General features: G+C 53.6%; 1 protein-coding gene across 1 annotated transcript in view; it reads right to left on the bottom strand.

Annotated features, from left to right (window-relative positions):
• Positions 1-23,226, bottom strand: part of EP400 (E1A binding protein p400) — a 99,013-nt gene extending 75,787 nt beyond the window's left edge. Inside the window, 4 exon segments of the mRNA XM_045457784.1 lie at positions 7,574-8,466; positions 8,469-8,933; positions 11,624-11,787; positions 23,108-23,226. Of these exon segments, the coding sequence (XP_045313740.1) occupies positions 7,574-8,466; positions 8,469-8,898 (1,323 nt within the window). The 5' untranslated portion in view covers positions 8,899-8,933; positions 11,624-11,787; positions 23,108-23,226.
• Positions 23,227-23,752: the final 526 nt, after the last annotated feature.

The raw sequence follows: 23,752 nt of genomic DNA on the forward strand, positions 1-23,752 counted from the left end.
TTCAACTTTTCTGTTTGAAGTTCTTCATAATAAAACATGGAGAAGGGAAAGGAGAAAAATGAACACACGCAGTTGAAAAGAGTAGTAACAGCAACCGCCCGTGGGCTGTTCACGAGGCTCAGACTGCCGCCCCTGCCCCCTGCCCCGCCTGGGGACTCGCCACCTGAGCCGAGTGTGCACGAGTGTGCACCTCCCGGGACGCCGTCAGCTCAGACTCCTCCCCACAAGGTACTCCTTGGGCTCTGCTTCCTAGAGAACCTCCCGTAAGCCCTTCCGCTCCATAAGGTGTAGCTGAGCCCCACACACACCCACAGGCGTCGGGACCACGGCCGCCCCCCTCCCCACCGGTGGCTCTCGTCAGCACTCCTCTGTATGAACGTGAACGATCCACGGATCTGGGCTCCTGCCGGGGGACATCCGGTTCTTTCCAGGCGGGGGCGATTAGGACCAGCGCTGCGGGGAACACTACCGTAGCTGGTCTCTGGTGTAGACACTCGAGAACTCCTCACGGCACGCTGACGGGACAAAGGGTCTGCCCGTGTCCACCTTTTCAGGTCACGCAAAATGTTCCCACGCACCTCCATGCTACATTCCCACCAAACGTAGATGAGAATCCCACTGACCTACGTCAACCGATTCTGTCCAGTTTCACTTCTGGAAACCTAGTGAGTGTGGTAGTGGGTGAGAGTGGTTTAATCATCTGTGTCACTGTGGAGACCACACCGGTTTCTCGTAAGCTGACGGGCACTCCCTGCCTTCCCATCCCCCCATCCTCAGGCAAACATTTATCAACCCGTCTATAAACACGATAATGCGTTCCATTCTGCTAAGCATGAACGGGAAAGACACACTGCTGATAGAAGTTCCCACGGTATCAAACGTAAAGAATTTAACTTCGATCGTGTCAGACTCGTTACAAGAAGCACCTACGCGTCTGAGGGCCAAATTACTATTCCCCACCAGAAGGAACCGGAACCGTGCAGAAACGAAGTCTGGGCTGGGTCGAGGAATACACAGGATGAACCTTAAACGCTCTGTGCTGGCAAGGAAGGAGGGGCTCAGAGAGTGACGCAAATACATCAATGGCGCCCGAGGGCCAGCTTGAAGGTCTCCAAATCACCTGCCATTTGACCATCAAAACACACAGTAATAGAAGAGGGGGAGGGGAACGGGCAGCGGACGATGGCGGAGGCACAAGGAGGCCCAGCGGAGGTGGGCAACGCGGGCACTTGACAAAGCCCACAAACCCTAACGCTCAGGATCTGCGCACGTCCTTCCAACAGATTACACCTTGATGTGACGGAACTCACCACCCTCGCGGGCCAAAGAAGAAAGATCACATGATCACACGAACAGATGCACAAAGAGCATCTGACAAAATTCAACAGCCATTCGTGATCAATACTAGACATAAAGAACCCTCCACCCGGTGAAGGACATCTATAAACTCCGCAGGCAAATATCAGGCCCACCAGTGAGAAACGAAATGCTTTCCCCCAAAGATCGGAAGGAAGGTGAGAATGTCTACTCTTATTACTCCATTTAAGAGCATATTTGGAAGCCCTTGCCGGTGCAATAAGGCAAAACAAACAAAAATAAATAAAGGGCATATAGACAGGGAAAAAAGAAATCTTGCCTCCTTTGCAGACACAATTCTCTATGTAGAAAATCCCATGGAATCTACAGAAAAGCTCCTAAAACTAATAAAAGAGTTCAGCAAGGTTGTGGAACATAGGTTCAAATAAATCACCTGTATTCTTATATACTTGCAAGGAACATCCCAAATTCTTTTTTGGTTGCCATTTACAGTACCGCAGAAAAACTGGACTACTCGGTTACAAATCTAACAAAATAGGTACGGAATCAGCATGCTGAAAAGTACAAAACACAGACAAAAACAAAAGATGACCAAAACAGAGAGACACAGCATATTCCAGACTGGAAGGCTCAGTACGGTCGAGACACTACTCCTCCCCAAACTGGTCAACAGACTCAGTACAATCCCAATCTAAATTCCGTAGACAGCGACAAAGCGGATTCTAAAATTTCTATGAGAATGACCAGACCAATTTTGAAAAATGCAAGTTGAACCCACACTGGTTTCAAGCCTTCCTACAAAGCTACGGTGGCCGACAACGCGTGCCACTGGCAGAAAAACACACACACGAAGAGAAGACCGAAGAGTCTAGAAAGAGACCCACACAGACAAGAGTCGGCTCGTGTTCAGCCAAGATGCAAAGTCAGCGCAAGGGAAGCAGAACAGTGAGTGCACGACACGGTCCGGGCACAACAGGAAATCAACACGCAGAGAAATGAACCTCTGCGTACGTCTGCCACGTCATCCACAACTTTACTCAGAGGGGACCGTGGACCATACAACTTCCAGGAGAAATCACAGGCGATATCTGTGACCTCAGGCTGAACCAGGAGTTGAGATATGACACCAAAAGCACAATCCATAAGATTAAAAAAACGGTAAAACAGTGCATCGAAATGTAGAACTTCTGCTCTGTGAAAAATAGTGTAAAAGAAGAAAAGCATAAGCCTTAGAATAGGAGAAAAACATGTGCAAATTTGTACCTGACAAGAAACTCACATTCACGATACAAAGAATTCTCAAACGCGACAGCGACACACACGATTCAACTACAACACTCGGCAAAGAAACGCAAGACTTTCCCAAAGAAGATACCCAGGCGGCCAGTTGAGCCCACAAACTGGAACCACTGCACACATGTCAGCACGACCAGAGAGGACATACGGGGCCCAGCCGCCACGGGGGGGTGGCAGGAACGCGGCACGGAACAGCCCCCCTCCCCCCGGGTGACTTTGGCAGCTTCTCCTGAGATCGAACCCACACTCAGCAACACCCCGCAGTCCTCCTCTGAGGTTGCGTCGTACCCACAGGACACAAAGGCCTAGGTTCACACACACACAAGGCTGCATACGAACAGTGACAGCAGCTGTGCTAAGTAAACAAGCCAAGTGTCCTTCAAAGGGTGAACGAATAAACAAACCGAGAAAAGACTACTGGTAAATGGCATAGCGTGGACGCTCAGCGACAGAAGCCACATGCGGTAGGGCTCCCTCTAGATTTCATTCTGGAAACGGCAAAACCACAGAGGCAGAGAGCAAAGGTTCAGAGAGGGTGACAGAGCGGTTTCTGGACCGCGATGGTGGCCACACAACAGAACCAGAAACAAAACAGAACAGAACTAGAAACTCAACAGAACTAGAGACAAAACAGAGCGAGTTTCACTGAATTAAATAAGGCTAAAAAAAAAATACCATCAGTGACATAATCCACTGATTAAAATAAAAACCTACATAACAAATATAGAAAGCGCACCGTTAACAGCAGATGGCCAACTGCTAAGTGCAGAAGGAACAACGGAGCTAGACGATCCATTTTGCAAGCTTTAAGGTGAAATCGGATTTTGGAAAGATAGTTTAATGAGATACAGGATATTTACACGGTCTCAAAGTATCTTCCCCAAACTACTCACCATTTACCAAAGGAAAGAGAAGAACTTCCACTGCAAAAGCCTGGTGGACGCCGTCCTCCCCCAGCGGTCAGAGTGCGCATCACCAGCTGCAGGACCGTGGACCGCACGGCCCCGACACAGCCGTGACCTAGGCACGGGCCACCTCTGCGGCACTCCTCTCAACACTACACGGCCCACGTCAGACAACCTGCTCTCCAAGGACATTCCACAAAACAGCCAGCCTCAACTAAAAATGGTGAAGGTCAGGAAAGACCTAGGGTTAGACCAAGGAGCCGGCAGGGCACCTCGGTGGCTCGGTTGGTTAAACATCTGACTTCAGCTCAGGTCATGATCTTGTGATTCGTGAGTTCGAGCCCCACGTCAGGCTCTGTGCTGACAGCTCAGAGCCTGGAGCCTGCTTGGGATTCTGTGTCTCCCTCTCTCTCTGCCCCTCCCCCGCTGGCACTCTGTCTCTCTCTGCTTTAAAAATAAACAAACAGTAAAAAAAAAAAAAAAGAAAGAAAAGAAAGAAAAAGACAAGGAGTCAGCCCAGATTAAAGACGTGCCACGACATTAATGGAGACATGACAACCAAGCCCTGTCAATGACCCAAGACTAGGGTAAAACCACTACGGCTGACCCTTGAACAACACGGGTTTGAACTGCACAGGCCCGTGTCTGTGCAGATTGCTGACGACAGCAGAGTGCTGCAACTATTTTCTCTTCTTCCTTAGGGTTTCCTCCTCTACAGCTTACTGTAAGAACACGATATATAAAACCCATAACACGCAGAACATATTAGTCGACTACTTATATCGTCTGTAACGCTTCCGGTCAACAATAGGCTCTCGGTAGTTAAGTTTTGGGGGAGTCAAAAGCCGCATGTGGATTTTCCACTGTGCGAGGGGGACGGTGCCCCTGCACTGTTTAAGAGTCCGCTGTATAAAGGACACCATCGAGGCAAGAGACAAAAACTGCACGCGGGCTGTGGCTTAGTCGTAGCACTGATGCGACCTGTACCGTGTTAAGCAAGGGAACGACGTCCCTACTAGATGCTGAGTATTAGGGATAAAAGCGCATGACCTGGCGTGGGCACCTGCCTGTCACCCACTTCCGGGGGAAACGTGTGCGGACACACGGAGGAGAGAGCGAAGACACCACAGAGGGTCAAAAGGTGCACGTCCGGGGAATCCAGGTAAAGGACACAGAGGGAGTTCTTTCAAAAACTGTTTCTGCAACTCACACGTACGTCTGAAACTGTAGCAAAATTAAAACTAAAAAAACTGTTTACAAAACAGTGTCGCTACAAACACGAAAGCACTTTCAGACCCAAGAACCGCCCACTCCGTCCTAGTAGAATCTGATCTCTGCTTTCGGGTTCTTGGCATCGCCGATGGCACACTGAGAGATCTGGTTCTCAGACAACTAACGCTACTCAGTTCGCCCTCCGTGGACACCGTGCGGAGCCTACGGTCCTGATGACTCCAGACTGTCTCCCTTCAGCGTTTCTTCCGGCTGCAGAAAACATCAAGTTACCACCTGCTTACACCTTTTTTTCTCTTGTTCTGTTTTGCACTGTTCTTAAAAATACAGATAGGAGACACAAGAAAGAACCAAACATTTAAAACACAGCGCACAAGGAATCCTGAGTACACATTCAACGGGACGGTGTTAAATGACATGCATGCTGGCGCTACCACTGCGTTACAGTCGACACACAAAAAATGATGATGCGTTAAGGTCTGTGTTGTCATTTACTCATGCAACTTAATTTTATCAAATTTTATCATCTTATATGCAGGAAGGCTTTTTAACTTTTTAAAAATAAGGAATGGGCTCTGGACAAAAATGCTGAAGAGCAAATAGTAAATCGAAGGTTAAATTATCTGGATGGAGGGAAGTCTGGGATGAGGCTACATTTGAGAACCATCGAAAAGTACCTGAAACGGTTGCTGCTGGGATGAAAAAGCAGCAGAAACATTTGGCGGAAGCTGGGTTGCTATAGCAACGGGAGTACCAGTCTGCCCATCCTTTCCTGTCACAACCTTTACCTGAGAGGAGATATTTTGAGAAAAAAAGGCAACATAATTTTTAAGACTGCTCAAAATCTTGTCAGAATTTTATCGCTGATAAGCTCGGTGACGTCTGGTGTTTAAAAACGGAACGCTTTTGCATTAACTCCCGTAAAAGGACACCGAACTGACTCACGGTGGACTCGCAACATAACAACCTGACTCGGCCGCGCGTCTCCGGTCTGAGCGCGGGGCGGCACCCGTACCCTCTGCGGCTTCGAACCGTCAACGGGGAAGCGGCAGGCGGTGTCCGGGCGCCAGAGCCCCGAGACCCTAACGGGCGACCCGCGCTGCGTGCCAGCCGCCCCGGGGCCTACTGCGTCTGTCTCAGCAGGAAGGTGCAAAAAGGGAACTGTTTCCTCGCTAGCATAGATAAGGGGGGGGGGGGGCTGATCCTTTCGGACAATGCTGGAGTCCAGAGAGAGAACTGAAATTCACTATTTCATGGCAACAGAGGTGTCGTCCTCAAAACAATCATATAAACTTTTGGAACATAAAAATGGTCCTTTCTGGAAAGGGTGTTAAAAGAAAACACACAATGGCAAAGCCACACAGATACGTCCATAAATCTCAACGAGGACGGCAGAGCAAAGAGACCAGCTTTTGGTCAGCAAAGGCTGATTTCTTTGCAGGAGAAGAGCTGACAATGAGTTCGATTACTTGAGCTGTATCATAAAACAAAGTCAGTCCCACCAACGTACTGTAGACTACACAACACAAAGGCACAAAGTACAGCACATTACAGCAGCCCTCACTACTGCCCTGTTTGCATCAGCTTCTTTTTCAGGAAGTACAAGTAAAAGGGTCTCAGCAATCACTATGGAAATGAAAAACCTCAACTGGGGGATTCACCAAGCACCGTTCCAGGCACCCGAAAACTTCCCTATCTGAAAGAGATCCTACTCGATAGGTACTTGCACACACATGGGAGTTTAATTTCTCAAATTGAAGGGGCACCTGGGTGGCTCCGTCGGCTCAGCGTCCGACTTTGGCTCGGGTCGTGCTCTCACGGCTCTTGAGTTCGAGCCCCGCGTCAGGCTCTGTGCTGACAGCTCAGAGCCTGGAGCCTGCTTCACATTCTGTGCCTCCCTCTCTCTCTCTGCCCCTTTCCCACTCACACTCTGTCTCTTCCTCTCAAAAATACATAAACGTTGAAAAAAAACTGTTTAATTTATCAAAATGAAGACTACATCTAAAAATTGAAAAACTCTCACTTTTTTTGCTGTAACAACTATGTTTTAATCACGAAGGCACCACACAAATATACCTAGTGACTTAAAATCATGACTGGTATTCTATAAAAACCTAGTGATTCAAATCCCTTCTTTAAAAACCACATGTGGGGCGCCTGGGTGGCTCAGTCGGTTGGGCGTCCGACTTCGGCTCAGGTCATGATCTCGCGGTCCATGAGTTCGAGCCCCGCATCGGGCTCTGGGCTGACAGCTCAGAGCCTGGAGCCTGCTTCCGATTCTGTGTCTCCCTCTCTCTCTGACCCTCCCCTGCTCATGCTCTGTCTCTCTCTGTCTCAAAGATAAATAAATGTTAAAAAAAAAATTTTTTTTTAAATATAAAAACCACACGTGTGGGGTTTTTAACAGGTGGGCCAGTAGGAGTAAAATGTGAAACCCCGACAAGCAGCCAGAAAGTCTCCACACCTCTAGCTTCAGTGCCGGCCAAGACCCATGCCACCAGCCGAGCACAGGGGAAGGCTGGGTCGTGCCACGGTAGCCCTCGAGAAACGGGACCACCTTTCTCTGGATGAAAGTGCTCAGTTCTGGACCGGCAGTGCTCCTGGGGCCACCCTGCATCTTCCTGCCAGCATCCAGAACTGCTCCCCACCCCCCCCCCCCACCTCAGGAAACAACAAAATACGTCTTCGGGTCTACTCCTGGATCACATCCTGATGAGACCACATCCTAGAAACACCCCAGGCTCGTAGGTTACGCGTCAGCAACAGTCACCTAGACTCAAATCTGCGTAGCATGGTCCTCTAATTGTTACACTGCCGTTTCTCACCTCGTCGTTGATAACCTCAGACTTCTCTTCCTCCTCCTCCTCCTCCTCCTCATCCTCCTCCTCCTCCTCCTCCAGGTCCAAATCATTCTGCCTAAGATAAGCTTGCAACGGAGCATAATGCTTCTTCTTAAAAGCCAAGAAGTCCATCATGTTCCCTTGGAGGTGTTGCAAGAAGAACAACTCAATCAGGTACTCCTTGAAGGCCTCCTTCAACACCTCCATCTCTCTGTAGTGATAGTCCAGGCACTGCTTCCGCATCTGGGCCAGCTCCTGAGAGGCCGGGGGAATCTCCTCCAACTTCTTGGGAGCCTTCCTCACCCCCGCGCTCCCCGCAGACGTGAGAGGAAGGCTGGAGAGGCCCGGGGCCACCGTGGTCCTGGAAGGGCTCGTGGGGGGCGGCGGGGACGTCATCCCAAAGGCCGAAGCCCCCCCGACCCCGACCCCGACCCCGGGCAGCAGGGGTCTGGTCAGTGGCGGCCCCTGCAGCACCTGCTGCGGGACCAGCTGCCCCTGGATGATACTGCTGATCTGGGGGGGCAAGCTCGCGGTGGTGATGTGGCCGGGGCTGGCCAGGGGCTGCAGGCTGGCCGCGCCCGCGGCCGCAGGGCTCTGAGGTCCCAGGTGGTGGACGGTGCCCCCGGACTGCGCGTGGGGCTGTGACAGTCTCCGTTCTCGGACCGCGATGGGAGCCCCCGCGTGCTGCAGCTGCACCTGGGTGCCCGGAGCCATCTGGGCGAGGCCCGAGCTCTCCTGAAACACAAAGTGCCCGCCCCCGGACGGGCTCAAGCTCATCTGCCTCACCAGCACGCTGGCGTCCACGAAGCCCCCGGTGGGACTGCTGCTACAGAGGCCCAGGCCGGGGCCGGGGGTGCCTGCCCGCACGCTCTGCAGGCCCGGCCCGGCCCGGGACTGGGCTGGGTGGGGCTCTGAGTCTGCACCTGTTGTGACAGCGGCGAAGTGACCTGGATATACGACGGAGAGCCATGCTCAAACCGCCTCTGCTGGGCACTGAACTGGAAACCTGGAGAAGTGGGGCTGGGGAGCGGCAGAGGGGCGAGCGTGATCTGGGGGTTTCCCCCCACCACTGGTCCGACGCTCTGAAGGGCGAGGTTCACGTTCTGCCCGGTCACGGGACTCCTACTCATCAGCTGCTGCACTTGGTAGCCGGGCGACTGAGGCGCGGACGGGCTGGCCGACGGCGCGAAGGGCGTGGCCGGGGACTGGGGTGGATTTGGGTGGGCCTGCTGCTCTTCTTCACTGCTGGCGAAGGCCCGGGGCCTCTGCAGCTGGTGCTGGACGCTCGGAGGGCCGCTGCCATGGTGCATTATCGCCCCCCTTTTTAATCCGACTTAAGGTTCTCCTGAAAAAAATCAAAGTTAAAATCGAGTTACTTGAGTCAAGTGTAACCGTCTGATCGGCACTTACTACGAGCACCGTTAAGCAGCACCAGAGAGAGATTCTGAAGGCATGCTCCCACTGGCACGTGACGCAAGTGAGTCTGAGATTCTTGTCGAGCCACGCAAGAGACGGCACTGGAGCTGAGGTCCCTCAGCACAGACGAGGAGCAGGTCCTTTGGGGTCACAGTTGTGCCCAGGGCCAGGGCACAGCCTGGCTGTAGGTGGGTGATCCCAACCAGCTACCACGGACGGTAACCGGCATCACCAGCTCGAGGCCAAGCAGGATCTGAACTCGGCACTGGCACTGGTGACGGGTACGTTTCTCCCTAGAGGCCTTCCCCTGGCCTCGCGGCCCTTCTCTGTTCCCACACACGGTGGAGGGACGGCGCCCCGCTCACCGGCAGGCATGACCGCTGCCGAGTAGAGGCGCGGGCTGTATGCTGCCATCACCCCATAACCAGAACAGAACACCCCACCAGCCCCCACCAACTTCTGGGCTACATCAACTGCCAGCACACAAAGCACCCACTACGTATCAGACAGACACTCTCTTCTAAGCTCCTGAAAGAGAGGGCCCAGGCCTGGGGCCAAAGCCTCGCCTCGGACCTGTTGCAGGAGCCAGGACAAAACAGGAAGATGCCTCAAACCTCAGGGAGAGAAGGGGAACGGTGGGCACTAGGGCCCTTGCTTGGGGAGAGTCTCCCTCAGAGGTTTGCAAACTGTCTGAGCCCGGTACGATGGCTTCAAAGGGCTCCCACCCAAAAACTGCTTCGTGCACAGAGCTAGGGAGGTGCTGGGGGAGAGGAAGACACCCGCTGGGGGTCACCTCTCAGGACAGGGCTGAGCAGGTGGTGAGGTGGGACCCCAAAGTGCTCCCAAGTCAGACCCGGCTAGAGAGTCTATGTCTGCAAGGGACAGGATGCCACCCACAGCTCCCCCCCCCTCCCCCCCCCACCGGCTGTCTGCTTCCTGCTGTGCCAGGGTCACAGGCACAGAAATATCCTTCCATGGTTTGAAATTCCCACCTGGCTCCCCGCTTCTTGGGTGTTCCTTCCATCCCTGCCCCCCAAAACGAGCAAGAGGGCCGGCCCGCTCGTCCTCATAGCTCATCTCACAGAAAGTAGGGATGCAAACATCATAAACCAGAAGTTATCAAGCTGACAAAGATACACATATGCGTGGAGTGCCCCACAGCCCCAGGCCCCGGCTGGAGTAGACAGATACATGCAATCAGAAGCCACAGAACGTACGGCTACACGAGGAAAGGCTGAGGAAGCTGAAAATCAGGGCCTATTGAAACAGCAGAAACGGCACTCTGTGCTCGGCGGGCACCTCTGAAGACAGAGCCCAACGATCACAGGCCAGCAGCAGCACGCGTCTACACGGGAAATCAGGGTCACAGGGAGGAAGGCTTCGAGCAGCCCCCCCCCCCGACGGGCGCCCCGCAGAAGGGCCTCAGGCATGCCTGCTGCTCTCAGAACGAGCTTCTGCGCCTGGTCCTCGTAAGCACGCACCAAAGACCAGTGCGGAAATGGCACAAAGACAGAACTACAGGGTCAACACGCACACAGGAGCACAGTTGCGGTTACTTCCCTACAATACGTCCCCAGAGTGAGCAGTAAGAAAACAGAGGCCAGGAACAGACTCTCATGTGTCACAAGTCACAAAACCAGGGGAAGGTAAGAGTCAGGGGGAACGGATCACTGACACGTGGTGAAAACCCCATTTAAAGTGTCACCACAAATCGTTCGCCAAAATAAATGAAGCACTTTACAAGCTAACGTTCCAAGTTTTTTTACCAAACGTAGGAAAGTCAAAACGGAAATAAGTAAAGAGCACAAAAGTGAATACTTACTAAAGCTCTGAAGAGAATTCAAGTCCCTAAACTTAACGCGGTGAAGCTGTATCTGGAAAGACACATGTATTTGAAAACACGCAATTTGAAGATGTTTAAAACGCAAAAGTAAATCATCACAATCATGACTATTTGGGGTAATTACAACAAAGGACTACGGCCAGTATCACAGAAAGCACTCCTGCAAACTGAAAAACACTCAAACCCCACAGAAAAATGAACCAAGGACAAAGGTTCACGAAAGAAAAACATGTGCTTAAGCAGCTGGAAGGACAACATCCAACCTCACTACTCATGAATGCGACACGCATGGAAATCGCTACCTCCCAGGCCCACTTGGCCGAGACGTTAAGTCCTACAGCAGGCGCCCTGCCAACCCGCTAGGGGGTGTGGGAGGCCGATGGGGACACGGAGTGGAGATCTCAAAGGGCTCAGAGCCCAGAGCATGCCTAACGGGGTGGGCGATGGTGCTGGGAAAGCAGAAGCAACCCATCGGACCCCATTACCTTTGACCCAGTAATACTATCTCTGGGAATCTCTCCTGAGAAAACTGACCTATTTTTTTAAATTGTGCGTGAAAATATTCGTTGCAGTAAAATTCAGTAAAAAAAAAAAAAAAAAAAAAAAACAGAAATATCCAGTGTCCAAGTTCTAGATGGAGACTGTAATAAAAATGAAAAATGTTCAAACATGTTAAGTGAAAACAGTGAGACACCGATATGTAATATAACCACCACTCTGCTGAAAGTATAAATTACACAGTGATCCAGTGAAACATGTCAAATACAAACACTGACCTTCACCTGGCAAAGGCACACGGCACTGGAGCAGCCACACGCGGAGCCTCAGCAACGCAGGGACCAAGCTAGTGACATGCCCACACCAGGACCAGTCGAGAGACGCCAAGGAGCGGCCAGACTCGAGGATCATGTACCGCAGGTCACTGACACGACGTGATTTCCTGGAACGGGCAAAACCAAGGGACAGAGATTAGACAGACCCTGGGGGCTGCAGGTGAGGCAGGAGCTGACCTGAGAGGAGGAGGAGGAAGGAATTTGGGGGTGTGGATCCATTTCTCCACTTGATTTGTGAGGATGGTCACAAACATGTTTGTCCCAAGTCACAGAGCCCACACGCTAAAGCGTGAACTTTGCTACGTGTAAATTACACCTCAGCTTTTTGAAAAAGTGAATCCTGACTTCAGTGAGCTTATGGTCAAGATACAGAAATAAAGCCAATCGACTACAATGTAAAGAAACTGCTTACGTAAAGCAGCTTTACCCCAAAATGTGCCATAGGTACCCCAAGGGAGAGCAAAGCTACCACCAATGGCAAAACAACATTTTTTTTTTTTTTTTTTTTACGGTGGCTGTGTCTACTTTCAAGGTCCATCAGAAAAGAGCTGGAGCCAACCCTGAAGCATGGGCCACGTGGGCACTGCTCAGGAGGAGGCCAAGGTCAGTGGCACCAGGCTAGACCACGAGTGCAAGCCCTCAAGACCACTGCACGCAACACTCACCGGTGCCACCGGCAGGACGGTGCCAGCCACAGGCCCATCTGTGCCTGCTGCTGCTCTGTCAGGGCGGCAATGACATCATAAAGGGGCACATCTGGACACCAGGAAGATGCCACTCTAAGGAATACTGCCTGGGCCCAGTTATCAGTGGAGGGCAGGGGTGCCCGGGCCAGATCCCTTCAGAGGGTGGGTGGAGGGCCCGGGAGACCGGACACTTACAGCAGCTGCTCCGAACCCGCTTGCTTAGGCCTGGAATGGCTCCCGCTGCCCGCCCTCCACTCCCAGCTTCCCATCCGGGATCAGCCAGAGTCCAGGCGGCTAGGGATCAGAACCCCTCTTCCTCCCCTTCAACAGGTCGGGAGCTCAAGCCATGAGCCTTGCTGCCTTCCCAAACCCACATCCCTCTCTGCCCCCACACTTCCCCAGATCCAGCCGGGGCCATCTCCCGCTTCGGGTAGCTCTGCAGTGTTATTGCCATGGTCACGGTGCCCCACCCCGGCCAAAGCAGGGCCAGGCACCATTCATCACGCAGGGAGCACTGCTGTTCCTGCAGAGAAGTGTTTCTCAACGTCCGCAACACCACCCGTGTCCGCGCACAGAGCATGCTCACCGCCCCCTATGGGCTGTGAGGACCCAGAGCGGCAGACGCGGAGTGTCAGAAGACAGTCCAGCTGCTAAAAATAAGGGCCAGTCCAAGACTCCAAATGCAAAAACCGAGCCTAGACTTGGCCCTTGAGATCCATCAAAACACGGAGTACCTCTCCGAGGCTGCTCACAAGTAGTGGACTACAGGTGTGACTCCGTCCACTCGCTCCCAGCCCTTACTTATGAGACGAGATTTCCTATTACAAAAAACCAGTAAAACCAGGTACAACTCCAGGATACGGAGCTGCATTTTTCAAGCACATTTCACCTGTATATCATCGCTCCTAGTCAAAAAATGGCAATTAAAATTGAGGCGAAGCGTCACTTCTCATCTACCAGACCGAACAGTTCAGAAGCCAGGCGGCGAGCCTGCTGGGGAGGCCACGGGGAGCTGTGGGACCCCCAAACGGGCCTGGAGCCGCTGCGCACACCTGCACGTGCCCGTGCACGCACTGAGGCCGGCACTCCGCTTTGCCCTGAATATCCACCTCCCGTACAAAAACACATCCACACGCCCGCACAAAGTTTTATTTGTAAACACAAAACATCAGGACCAAGCTCCACGTCCATCCATGTTTCAGAGACGGGCTGAATCCATGCGGTCCCTCCATTTAGCGCAGCACCACGCGGCCACACCAATGCAGGAGAAAGCTCTCGTGCATTCACGCAGGGCTAACACGGAGTCAGATAAGCAAAGTGCAAAAGACCATGTGTGAAACACTACCCTTGCCCACGAGGAAAAGACAGAGACACATAGATACATCTTGCCTGCACGGTCTTCTACCAAAAAAAGCCCCCAGATACACACATATCTGTACACACCTAATTTTTTCTTGAAAGACATCTTTCCTAGTCCTGTTCATTGCAACAGTCTACAAGCACTGACGTCCCATAAACATCTGCTCATGTAAAACAGGTACTCGTGAAGAATGAGCCAGAAATGAAGGAGGCTGATGACCTGCCGAGGGTGGTGTAGACAGAGTGACAGGCAGTAGAGACAATGACACTCCTACGCACACCATCTTGTATCACTTTGATCTTCAGAATCATGCGAAAGAGTCACATCTTCAAAAAGCAAAATTAAATCAACAAAGACGAAGAACTCCCTAAAAGCCATACAAACAGAAACAACAATGGAACTCTAGAAAGGACAACGCAGTCACCAATGGAAAAGGGAAGGCAGGGGACGATGGAACAACTCCGTGCTGCTGGACGAGAACCAGGAGTCAGTATAAACACGGCTTTTCCCCTTAAAACACATCTAGTTCTGCTACCGAAATGGCCCACAAGCAAGGACACCCTTCAAGAATGGAGGACCCTAGGGGCGCCTGGGTGGCGCAGTCGGTTAAGCGTCCGACTTCAGCCAGGTCACGATCTCACGGTCCGCGAGTTCGAGCCCCGCGTCAGGCTCTGGGCTGACGGCTCAGAGCCTGGAGCCTGTTTCCGGTTCTGTGTCTCCCTCTCTCTCTGCCCCTCCCCCGTTCATGCTCTGTCTCTCTCTGTCCCAAAAATAAATAAACGTTGAAAAAAAAAAAAAAGAATGGAGGACCCTAGGGGCAGGGTGGCAGGACACGATGACACGCAACACCAGCAAGCAGGCAGCAGCCTCCACAGAAGACAAAGGGTAAAAGGGCTAGGAGATTTTAGGACAGGGGCTCCTGACTGTTTTAACTTTATCCATCTTTGAAAGAGTAGTCAGACCTTCACTTAATGCTATTTGAATTTCAAACTAAGGTTAACGTTGAGAATAAAAACAAATCGAGGCAATGAAGTTTAGCAAAAGCTGCTCCTTTCACCGCAGCCTCTCTACAAACAGAGAAGCTGATGTGCACCCAACCCCCACTCCTAAAAACCAGCGGGGGGCGGGGGGGGGGGGGGCGGGGAGCCGAGCAGGCAGCCACAAGTGGGTTAAGAAAGAGCAGGGTTCGGGGCACCTGGGTGGCGCAGTCGGTTAAGCGTCCGACTTCAGCCAGGTCACGATCTCGCGGTCTGTGAGTTCGAGCCCCGCGTCGGGCTCTGGGCTGATGGCTCAGAGCCTGGAGCCTGTTTCCAATTCTGTGTCTCCCTCTCTCTCTGCCCCTCCCCCGTTCATACTCTGTCTCTCTCTGTCCCAAAAATAAATAAACGTTGAAAAAAAAAAAATTTTAAAAAAAAAAAAAAAAGAAAGAGCAGGGTGAGGGGTGCCTGGGTGGCTCAGTCGGTTAAGCGTCCAACTTCGGCTCAGGTCATGATCTCGCAGTCCGTGAGTTCGAGCCCCGCGTCGGGCCCTGTGCTGACAGCTTGAAGCCTGGAGCCTGTTTCGGATTCTGTGTCTCCCTCTCTCTGACTCTCCCCTGTTCATGCTCTGTCTCTGTCTCAAAAATAAATAAACATTAAAAAAAAAAAAAAAAAGCAGGGTGAGGGGCGCCTAGGTGGCTCAGTCGCATTGGGCGCCTGACTTTCAGGCTGTGATCTCATAGTTTGTGAGCCCGAGCCCCGTGTTGGGCTCTGTGCTGACAGCACGGAGCCTGGAGCCTGCTTTGGATTCTGTGTCTCCCTCTCTCTCTGCTCCATCCCCACTCATGCTCTGTCTCTCTCTGTCTTAAAAATAAAATAAAAACATTAAAAAAAATTTTTTTTTTTAAAGAGAGCAGGGTGGGGGTGCCTGGGGGGCTCAGTCAGTCAAGTGTCCGAGTCTTGGTTTCGGCTCAGCTCATGACCTCATGGTTCGTCAGTTCAAGCCCCACGTCAGGCTCTGTGCTGACAGCACAGAGCCTGCCTGGGATTCTCTCTCTCTCCCTGTCTCCCTGCCCCTCTTCTGCTCTGTCTCTCAAAATACATAAACTTAAAAAAGAAAAAAAGGGGCGCCTGGGTGGCGCAGTCGGTTGGGCGTCCGACTTCAGCCAGGTCACGATCTCGCAGTCTGTGAGTTCGAGCCCCGCGTCGGGCTCTGGGCTGATGGCTCAGAGCCTGGAGCCTGTTTCCGATTCTGTGTCTCCCTCTCTCTCTGCTCCTCCCCCGTTCATGCTCTGTCTCTCTCTGTCCCGGAGATAAATAAATGTTGAAAAAAAAAAAAGGAAAAAAAAAAAAAAAAAAAAGGAAAAAAAAAAGAAAGACTGGGGTGGGGGTGCCTGGGGGGGCTCAGTCGGTTAAGTGTCTGACTCTTGATCTTGGCTCAGGTCATGATCTCACCATTCGTGAGTTCAAGCCCTGTGTCAGGCTCTGCACTGACAATGCTAGCCTGCTTGAGATTCTCTCTCTTTCTCTCTCTCTCTCTCTCCCCCCCACTCAAGTAAATATGAGGAAAAAAAAAAAAAAAAAGAATTAAAGAGAAAAAAAAAAGACCGGGGTGAAGAAGGATGCTGGGGCTCCAGGTGAGCTGTGCCCCCACAGGCCAGGACAGGAACTCCTTTGGTGCGGGCCAGATCGGATCTGAGGCCTGGGAGATCCAAGCACCACCACATTGCGGTTCTGTGAGGAAGCAGCTTAAGGAGAGCCAGGGCCAGGATGGAGACGGAACCCCAACCCACGGTAGCAGCAGCTATGCCACAAGGACCTTCCACAAACACCCATTTGCAGCCACGTGAAACCTCCCTCTTCTCCCAAGAAAGCACTGCCATGCTCCATAACGTCCTTCTGCAGAGAGTGTCCCCTGCTCTCTGCTCCCCCAGGAAAAGTGCTTTCTAGCAGGCGGCTAGTACTCCCCTAAGTAACCTGGTAAACGTCAAAAACAAGGGGGGGGCACCTGGGGGGCTCAGTTCAGCATCCAACTTCGGCTCAGGTCATGATCTCACGGTTCCTGGGTTCGAGCCCCATGTCAGACTGCGCCAAACAGCTCAGAGCCTGGATCCTGCTTCAGATTCTCTCTCTCTCTCTCTCTCTCTCTCTCTGCCCCTCTCCTGCTTGCGCTCTCTCTTAAAAATAAATATAAAAAAAAACAAAAACAAAGGATATAACAGGCAACACTGGGGAAGCTAAAAAAAAAAAAAAAAAAAAAAGGAGGGGGTGAGGCTTAAACATAGTAGACACTGCTTTTATTTTATTTCCCTTGAAATGCTTCCCAAAACTTTAAAAGGCAGATGGATGGACGGACGAGTGACAAAGCACACACAGAAAAATGTTAACAGAAACTAGGTCATGGGTATGTTGGTGGTTGACTGTATAATCCTCTCGGCCTCCGTGTTTCTTTGAAATTTTCACAGTAAAATATTACAGGAAAAAATCAAGGGCTGTAACCGGAGTCCCAGACACTAACAAAGCGTTCACTCTTTCTGGCCCTGATCAGAGCCGATGATGAAGGCTCCATACTCATTCCTAAGGTATGTGAATTCCAAATGTCATAAAGCAGGCTAAACAGCGTTTTAAAACAACGTGGCATTCCCTGCGTCGTGTCGCAGTGCCACAGCGCGGAAACGGGGCCCGAGACCTCCATGTCCCTTCTAACTTAACAGGCCAGGACGCCAAGGGTCTGCAGTCGTGGCAGTGGCGGAGGTCCTTCACCTGACGGAGCACAGAGCTCCGTGCTCCCCAGGCAGACAGGATCCAGCTCAGCTTGAGAGGAAAAGTCCGGACAAACTGAAGAAGTCCCTCCCCTCACAAGTCACTAAGGTGCGAGCCCCCGCCTCACCGTACTGCCGTCGTTTCTCAATCTTTTACCCGCAGCCCCTGAAGGCCCTGCTTAGACATTTCTCTCCGAATCCCCCCACACCCCCTGTGAAATTTTAATCCCGCAGCCACAGCACATATCCACTGAAGCGCCTGACCCTATGTGAGGCCTGAACCACTGTCCCAATATTTTTTTCACCCTCCTCCCAAGCACCCATTTTCAGTCCCTTGTGAGAAACACTGCCCTCGGGTATGCCGTGATCCCGCTTCTAATGCACAGAAGGAAACCCGGAGGAACGGACACCCGATCGGTCCGTTCTGGGGAGGACGTCGAGAACGGGGAGAAAGAGCGAAGGGGAACTCTGTCAACCCGTGAGAGCTTCCGTGCCGCGTGAACGTCACACAACGTGAATTACTCACGCACTGCCCGTGCTAGAGGACTAGCCGCAACCCAAACACCCTTCAGCAGGGGAGTGGCTCAAGTGCGGCCACACCGCTCGGCAACGGAGGAAAGAAGCTCTGGGACAGGCGCAGACGCACGACGCGCCAAGAGAGAAGCCAGACTCGAGAGCGTCCACACTGCCAGCCCAGGAAGGACAGACATCAGTGGCTGCCGAGGGCTGGCGGGAGGAGCTGGGTAGGCTGGCAGCGCTGGGGACCTGTCTGGGGTGAAGACATTGTTGTGGCTCCTGACTGTTATGGAAACGACACCACATCTGTCAAAATTCTCAGAAAGCCAAGTGAAGTGGCCGTGAGGTTATGCGAAGACCTTCCCTCCCACTCAGTACAGAAGTGATTTTGAAAATTTATTTCTACCCGGGGCGCCTGGGTGGCGCAGTCGGTTAAGCGTCCGACTTCAGCCAGGTCACGATCTCGCGGTCCGGGAGTTCGAGCCCCGCGTCAGGCTCTGGGCTGATGGCTCAGAGCCTGGAGCCTGTTTCTGATTCTGTGTCTCCCTCTCTCTCTCTGCCCCTCCCCCGTTCGTGCTCTGTCTCTCTCTGTCCCAAAAATAAATAAACGTTGAAAAAAAAAAAAAAAAAGAAAAGAAAATTTATTTCTACCCTAATGCACCAAAACAAGATAAAAGTTTCCACTGACCAGAAATAAAGCAGCAATCACAGTGGGCGGGGCTGAGAATACAGGCCGGAAGGACACTCGGCCCAGAAGAAAACACTTGAGGCCCAGACCTCGGCCCCTGAAGGCAGCGGGCACCCAGTCCCTCTCCAGGAGGCTGAGGAGCAGAGCCAGGCTCCCTGAGGAACGTGCTGCTCTCCCACCAGCAGCCAAAACCTGAGGAAGGAAACAGGCCAGGCGAGACCCCGTCTCTGGGACTGCAGAGCCTCGGGCACCGGAAGAGCCGGACGAGTGGCGGACCCCAGAGGCCCCGCTGGGCAGCCACAAACCCCCTGACAGAGAAGGAAAGCTTCCCTCCCGTGCAAGAGCAGGGACATAAAAATGGGGGCAGGGGGATGGACGGAGAGAATTCACTTCCCGCACACAGAACAGGCGCTACGGACGATGCCACGGGCGGCCGGACATTCAACCTCAGTGGAATGCAGGGTCAGGTGACAGACTCTCTCCTTGAACGCCCCAAGCCCCCCCACCTCCCACCTGACTCTCTCCCCCTCCTCCCTCCCTGCATCAAGCGTCACCTCCTGCGTGTGTCTGTCCCTCTTGGAAGAGCCAGTTTCCCTCTCCTAAGCGTGTGAATTCTATTCCTCGGCACCCCCTGGAATCCTTCGTTACCCCCGTATGCCTAGTTCCTGCCAAATCCTCCTGCTTTAGAGAAAAATGTGTTCATTAATATGTTTACTCAATAAATATTTATTACACACTTACTCCAAACACTATTTGAATCACTGGGGGTACAAGAGTCCCCCCCCAGAAGGGGGACAGGCGACACGCAAAGCTGTAGCGGGCAGACAAGCGCAACAGCAAAGCTGTGGCAAGGTAAGGGACAAGGACAGTGAGTGACGTGGGCAAGGTGCGGAGTCCCACAGAAGCCTGTCTGAAGAGGGGCTTCTGAAAAGAAAGAGTCAGACCACGTAAGGGCGCGACGTTCCACACAGGGCCAGGGCATGCCCGGGTCCGGAGCCAGGTGTGGCTGGGCCAGGGGACAAGGAGTAAGGTGCGGGGGACATGAAGTAGCAGTGAGGACCTGGTCACCAGGTACTTCATAAAGTGCCCGAAGAACTTCTGGCTCTTTTTCCTGAGGGAGACGGGAAACCACGGAGAGCTTCAAGAAAAGAGATGCACAGTCTCACTCCTGTTTGGTCTTGTCCTGATGTTTATTTTTGAGAGAGAGAGAGACACAGAGACGGCACACGTGAGCAGGGGAGGGGCAGAGAGAGGACGATGGTGGATCCCAAGCAGGCTCCACGCTGCCAACAGAGAGCCCGATGGGGGCGGGGCTCGAACTCACCAACCAAGAGATCACGACTCGAGCCGGAGTCTGACGCTTCACCGACCGGGCCACCCAGACGCCCCTGATTTGTTTTTAAAACGTCACTCGGGGGGGCCTGGGTGGCCCGGTCGGTGAAGCGCCGGACTCTGGCTCAGGTCATGATCTCTCGGTTCATGAGTCTGAGCCCTGTGTCCGGCTCTTCACTGAAAGCGTGGAGCCTGCTTGGGATTCTCCCTCTCCCTCTCTCACAGCACGTGCGCGTTCTCTCTCTCTCTAAAATAAACAAACAGGGGCACCTGGGTGGCTTAGTCGGTTAAATGCCCGACTTCGGCTCAGGTCACGATCTCGTGGTTCACGAGTTCGAGCCCCGCGTGCTCTCCGCTGTGCTGACAGCTCGGAGCCTGGAGCCCGTTTCGGATTCTGTGTCTCCCTGTCTAACTGCCCCTCCCCCTCTGTCTGTCTGTCCCTTTCTCAAAAATAAACATTAAAAAAAATTAAAATTGGGGCGCCTGGGTGGCGCAGTCGGTTAAGCGTCCGACTTCAGCCAGGTCACGATCTCGCGGTCCGTGAGTTCGAGCCCCGCGTCGGGCTCTGGGCTGATGGCTCAGAGGCTGGAGCCTGTTTCCGATTCTGTGTCTCCCTCTCTCTCTGCCCCTCCCCCGTTCATGCTCTGTCTCTCTCTGTCCCAAAAATAAATAAATGTTGAAAAAAAAAATTTAAAAAAAAAATTAAAATTAAGTTAAATAAACATAAAAAAACAAACAAAATAAAAACGTCACCCGGCTGCTTTGCTGAAATTGCAGAACAGCTCAGGTGAGCGGGTAAAGCAGGGAGGAGAATAACCCAGGTAAGAGAGGGGGGACTGTGGCCAAGAAGGCAGTGAGGGGCAGCCGGGTTTGAATTCTACTTTGAAAGTACTGACAGATCACATGTAGGATGTGCAGGAAAAACAAAGCACGCCAGAGGCCTGAGCTGAGGAACCACAAATGTGGAGCTGCCTCCAAATGAAACGCCACAGCGTGTCAGCGGCGGGTTCCACACAAGCGCAAGTGTGGCGTGGAACTCGGCTCCGGAACATCCAGGCAGGACCTCCACGTTCAGGAGATGCTGGCGTGGGACCTACGGCCGTGACACAGGGATCGCCTGGCCGTACAGACCAGCGAGGAGGCCTGGGGACTGCCCTGAGGCGCTATAACATTTAAAATGAGGCAGATGGGAAGGAGCCAGCAGAGCGACTGGAGGCGGCGACCCGCCAGGTAGGAGACCCAGCAGGGTGGCGTCTCAGCGCCACCAGGAGACAGAGTTCGGAGGAAGCCAAGGGCAGCCGGGTCAAAGGCTGTCCACAGGGGCCTTGGCAACGTAACAGCTCGGGCGACCCCAACAGGAGCGCTTTCAGAGGCGAGGTGGGACCAAAAGCTTCAGTGAACTTGGTTCGAGACAAATGAGGAGAGAAAATGGTGACAGGAAGGACAGGATTTTTTCTAAATCTGGCGTAAGAGGAAACTAAGACCTAGAAACGGTGGCTGGAAGATTTGTATGTCGTGACAAAATACGCCGGAGCGAAGATAAACTCAAGACAAGACAACATTAGAGCCGTGGCCTAGAGCACACAAGCCAGGGTGCATCCGACACGAGAGAGCAACTAACGGCCCGTGAACACTACAGCGCCACCAGCAGCGAGCACGGGAGGGAACACTGTGTCATCACCCTGTGTTTATAAAAGCACATAAAATTGCATTATACGATCTTACTAAAAAAAAAATCACACGGACAGAACAAAGTGCCATTAAAAAAACATCAACTGTGCTTATCTTTTGGTGGCAGAATAATTCAGTTTCAAAATATATTTTTCCATCTGCTGCAACCGTTCAGAGAGCATATCTGTTTTATTGGCTCCACTCAAAAAAGTTACCGAAACCATTCTATTGCATGTGTCACTTCAAAAACCAATCAGAAAATACAGAAAGACTCAAACACCTACAACAGCAGGGATGGGCACCCACTAGCATCGGCTGTACCCTTCCTCTCTACTGATCAGGTGACATCCGAGTCGAGACGGAGGGCTCCAGATCTCTGTGGAAAAGTGCTCAGGCACAGGGGACAACCAGCGCAAAGGCCTGGCGGTAAGAAGGCTGAGCCATCTGAGGAGCCCAAGTGGGCTGGCTACACAGTGGAGCCTCGAACATTCCAACTACGCTAGTGCGCAGCGCGCAGCCGCGTCCAAACGAGCTGGGTTTGCATCGGCCCAGGTGTCCCCCACAGAAGGACTCGAACAAGTCACTTTCCCTCTGCACCTGTTCCCACATCCGTGAAGGAGGGACGCCTCGCGCAGGAGGACCTGTGCACCGGGGAATGCCTATCCTTGTTGAGTATGTCGGACGTGGAGACTCCAGAACCAAACAAAAATCGAGCCAAGCCGACAGCTAACTGAGACCACGCGAGACCCCGCGGCCTGCCTGCAGTGAGGGTTGGAGAGCCGCCCCGCCTGGCACCGGGGTCTCTGAGCCGCGCCAGTGCCTCCTCCACCCTCACGGCGTCCCCCACCCACCCGGGCGCCCCGTCAGTGCGGGCGCCGTCTCCCCATCACGGCGGGCCACATCTCTGCGCCGGCGCCCCCCAACGCGCCCGGGCGCCCAGTCACCTCAGGCCGCATCTTTGCACCAGCGCCCCATCACGGCGGGCCACCTCCCTGCGCCAGCGCCGCCACCCGCCTCTGCGCCCCCTCCCCACGCCCTCCCCGGCGCCCCGTCACCGCGGGCCCCATCTCTGCGCCGCGCCAGCGCCCCCCACCCACCCCGGCGCCCCGTCACCGCGGGCCGCGTCTCCGCGCCGCACCAACGCTCCCTCACGCAGCCCCGGCGACCCTCACACACCCCCGCCAGGCCCGACTCCCGGCGCCCCTCCCCCGGCGATCCCGTCTCCGCGTATCGCGTCTCTGCGCCAAACCAGTGCCACCTCCACCCCCGGCGCCCCCGCGCCAGCGCCCCCCAACTCCCGGCAGCTCCCCCCAACCCCGGCGCGCCCCCGACTACACGCCCCTGGCGGGGGAGGGCTCTAAGAAGGCCGGGCGCGAACCGCAAGACTCCCGACCCCGACCCCCACCGTCCCCGGTCACGCCGCGGCCTCACCTACCCGAGGCTGGACCGCACTCCGGCCGCGTCCGGCTGAGGCCTGGGGGCGGCGGTCGAGGCGGCGCCGCTCCGCTAGGCGCATCCGGGACCGCGGGAGGAGGAAGCGGCGGCGCGCCCGCTACGGCGAGCCGGAAGTGACGTCGCACGGAGGGAGGCGACGAGACGGCCAGAGGGCTAGAGCGGTCGGGAGAGGGGCGGGCCGACGGGCCGTTGGCGGACCGGCGTGGCGGAGGGCCCCCGAGGGTGGGCGGGGCTACAGCGGCGTCCCCAGACCCCGCGTCGTGAGAACCAAGACGCTGGCGCTTCCACAGACTGTTGAGAAGGGACGCTGCATCGCAGGGGTCAGAATATTTGCAAAGCATACACCTGATAAGCGAGTTGGATCCAAAACAGACAGGGAGCTCACAACTCAAGCAATCAACAAACAAACGATTTTTAAAGAGCTTGTTTGTGGGGCACCTGGATGGCTCGGTGGATTGACACCCCGACTCTTGATTTCCGTTCAGGTTGTGATCTCATGGTCGTGAGATTGAGCCCTCCGTCTGGCTCCGCACTGACAGCTGCTTGGGATTCTCTCTCTCTGTCTGTCTCTCTCTCTCTCTCTCTCTCTCTCTCTCTCAAAAACTTGAACTTAAAAAAAAAAATT

This window comes from Leopardus geoffroyi, chromosome D3 (assembly GCF_018350155.1).
Source record: "Leopardus geoffroyi isolate Oge1 chromosome D3, O.geoffroyi_Oge1_pat1.0, whole genome shotgun sequence".
NCBI classification, from domain to species: domain Eukaryota; kingdom Metazoa; phylum Chordata; class Mammalia; order Carnivora; family Felidae; genus Leopardus; species Leopardus geoffroyi.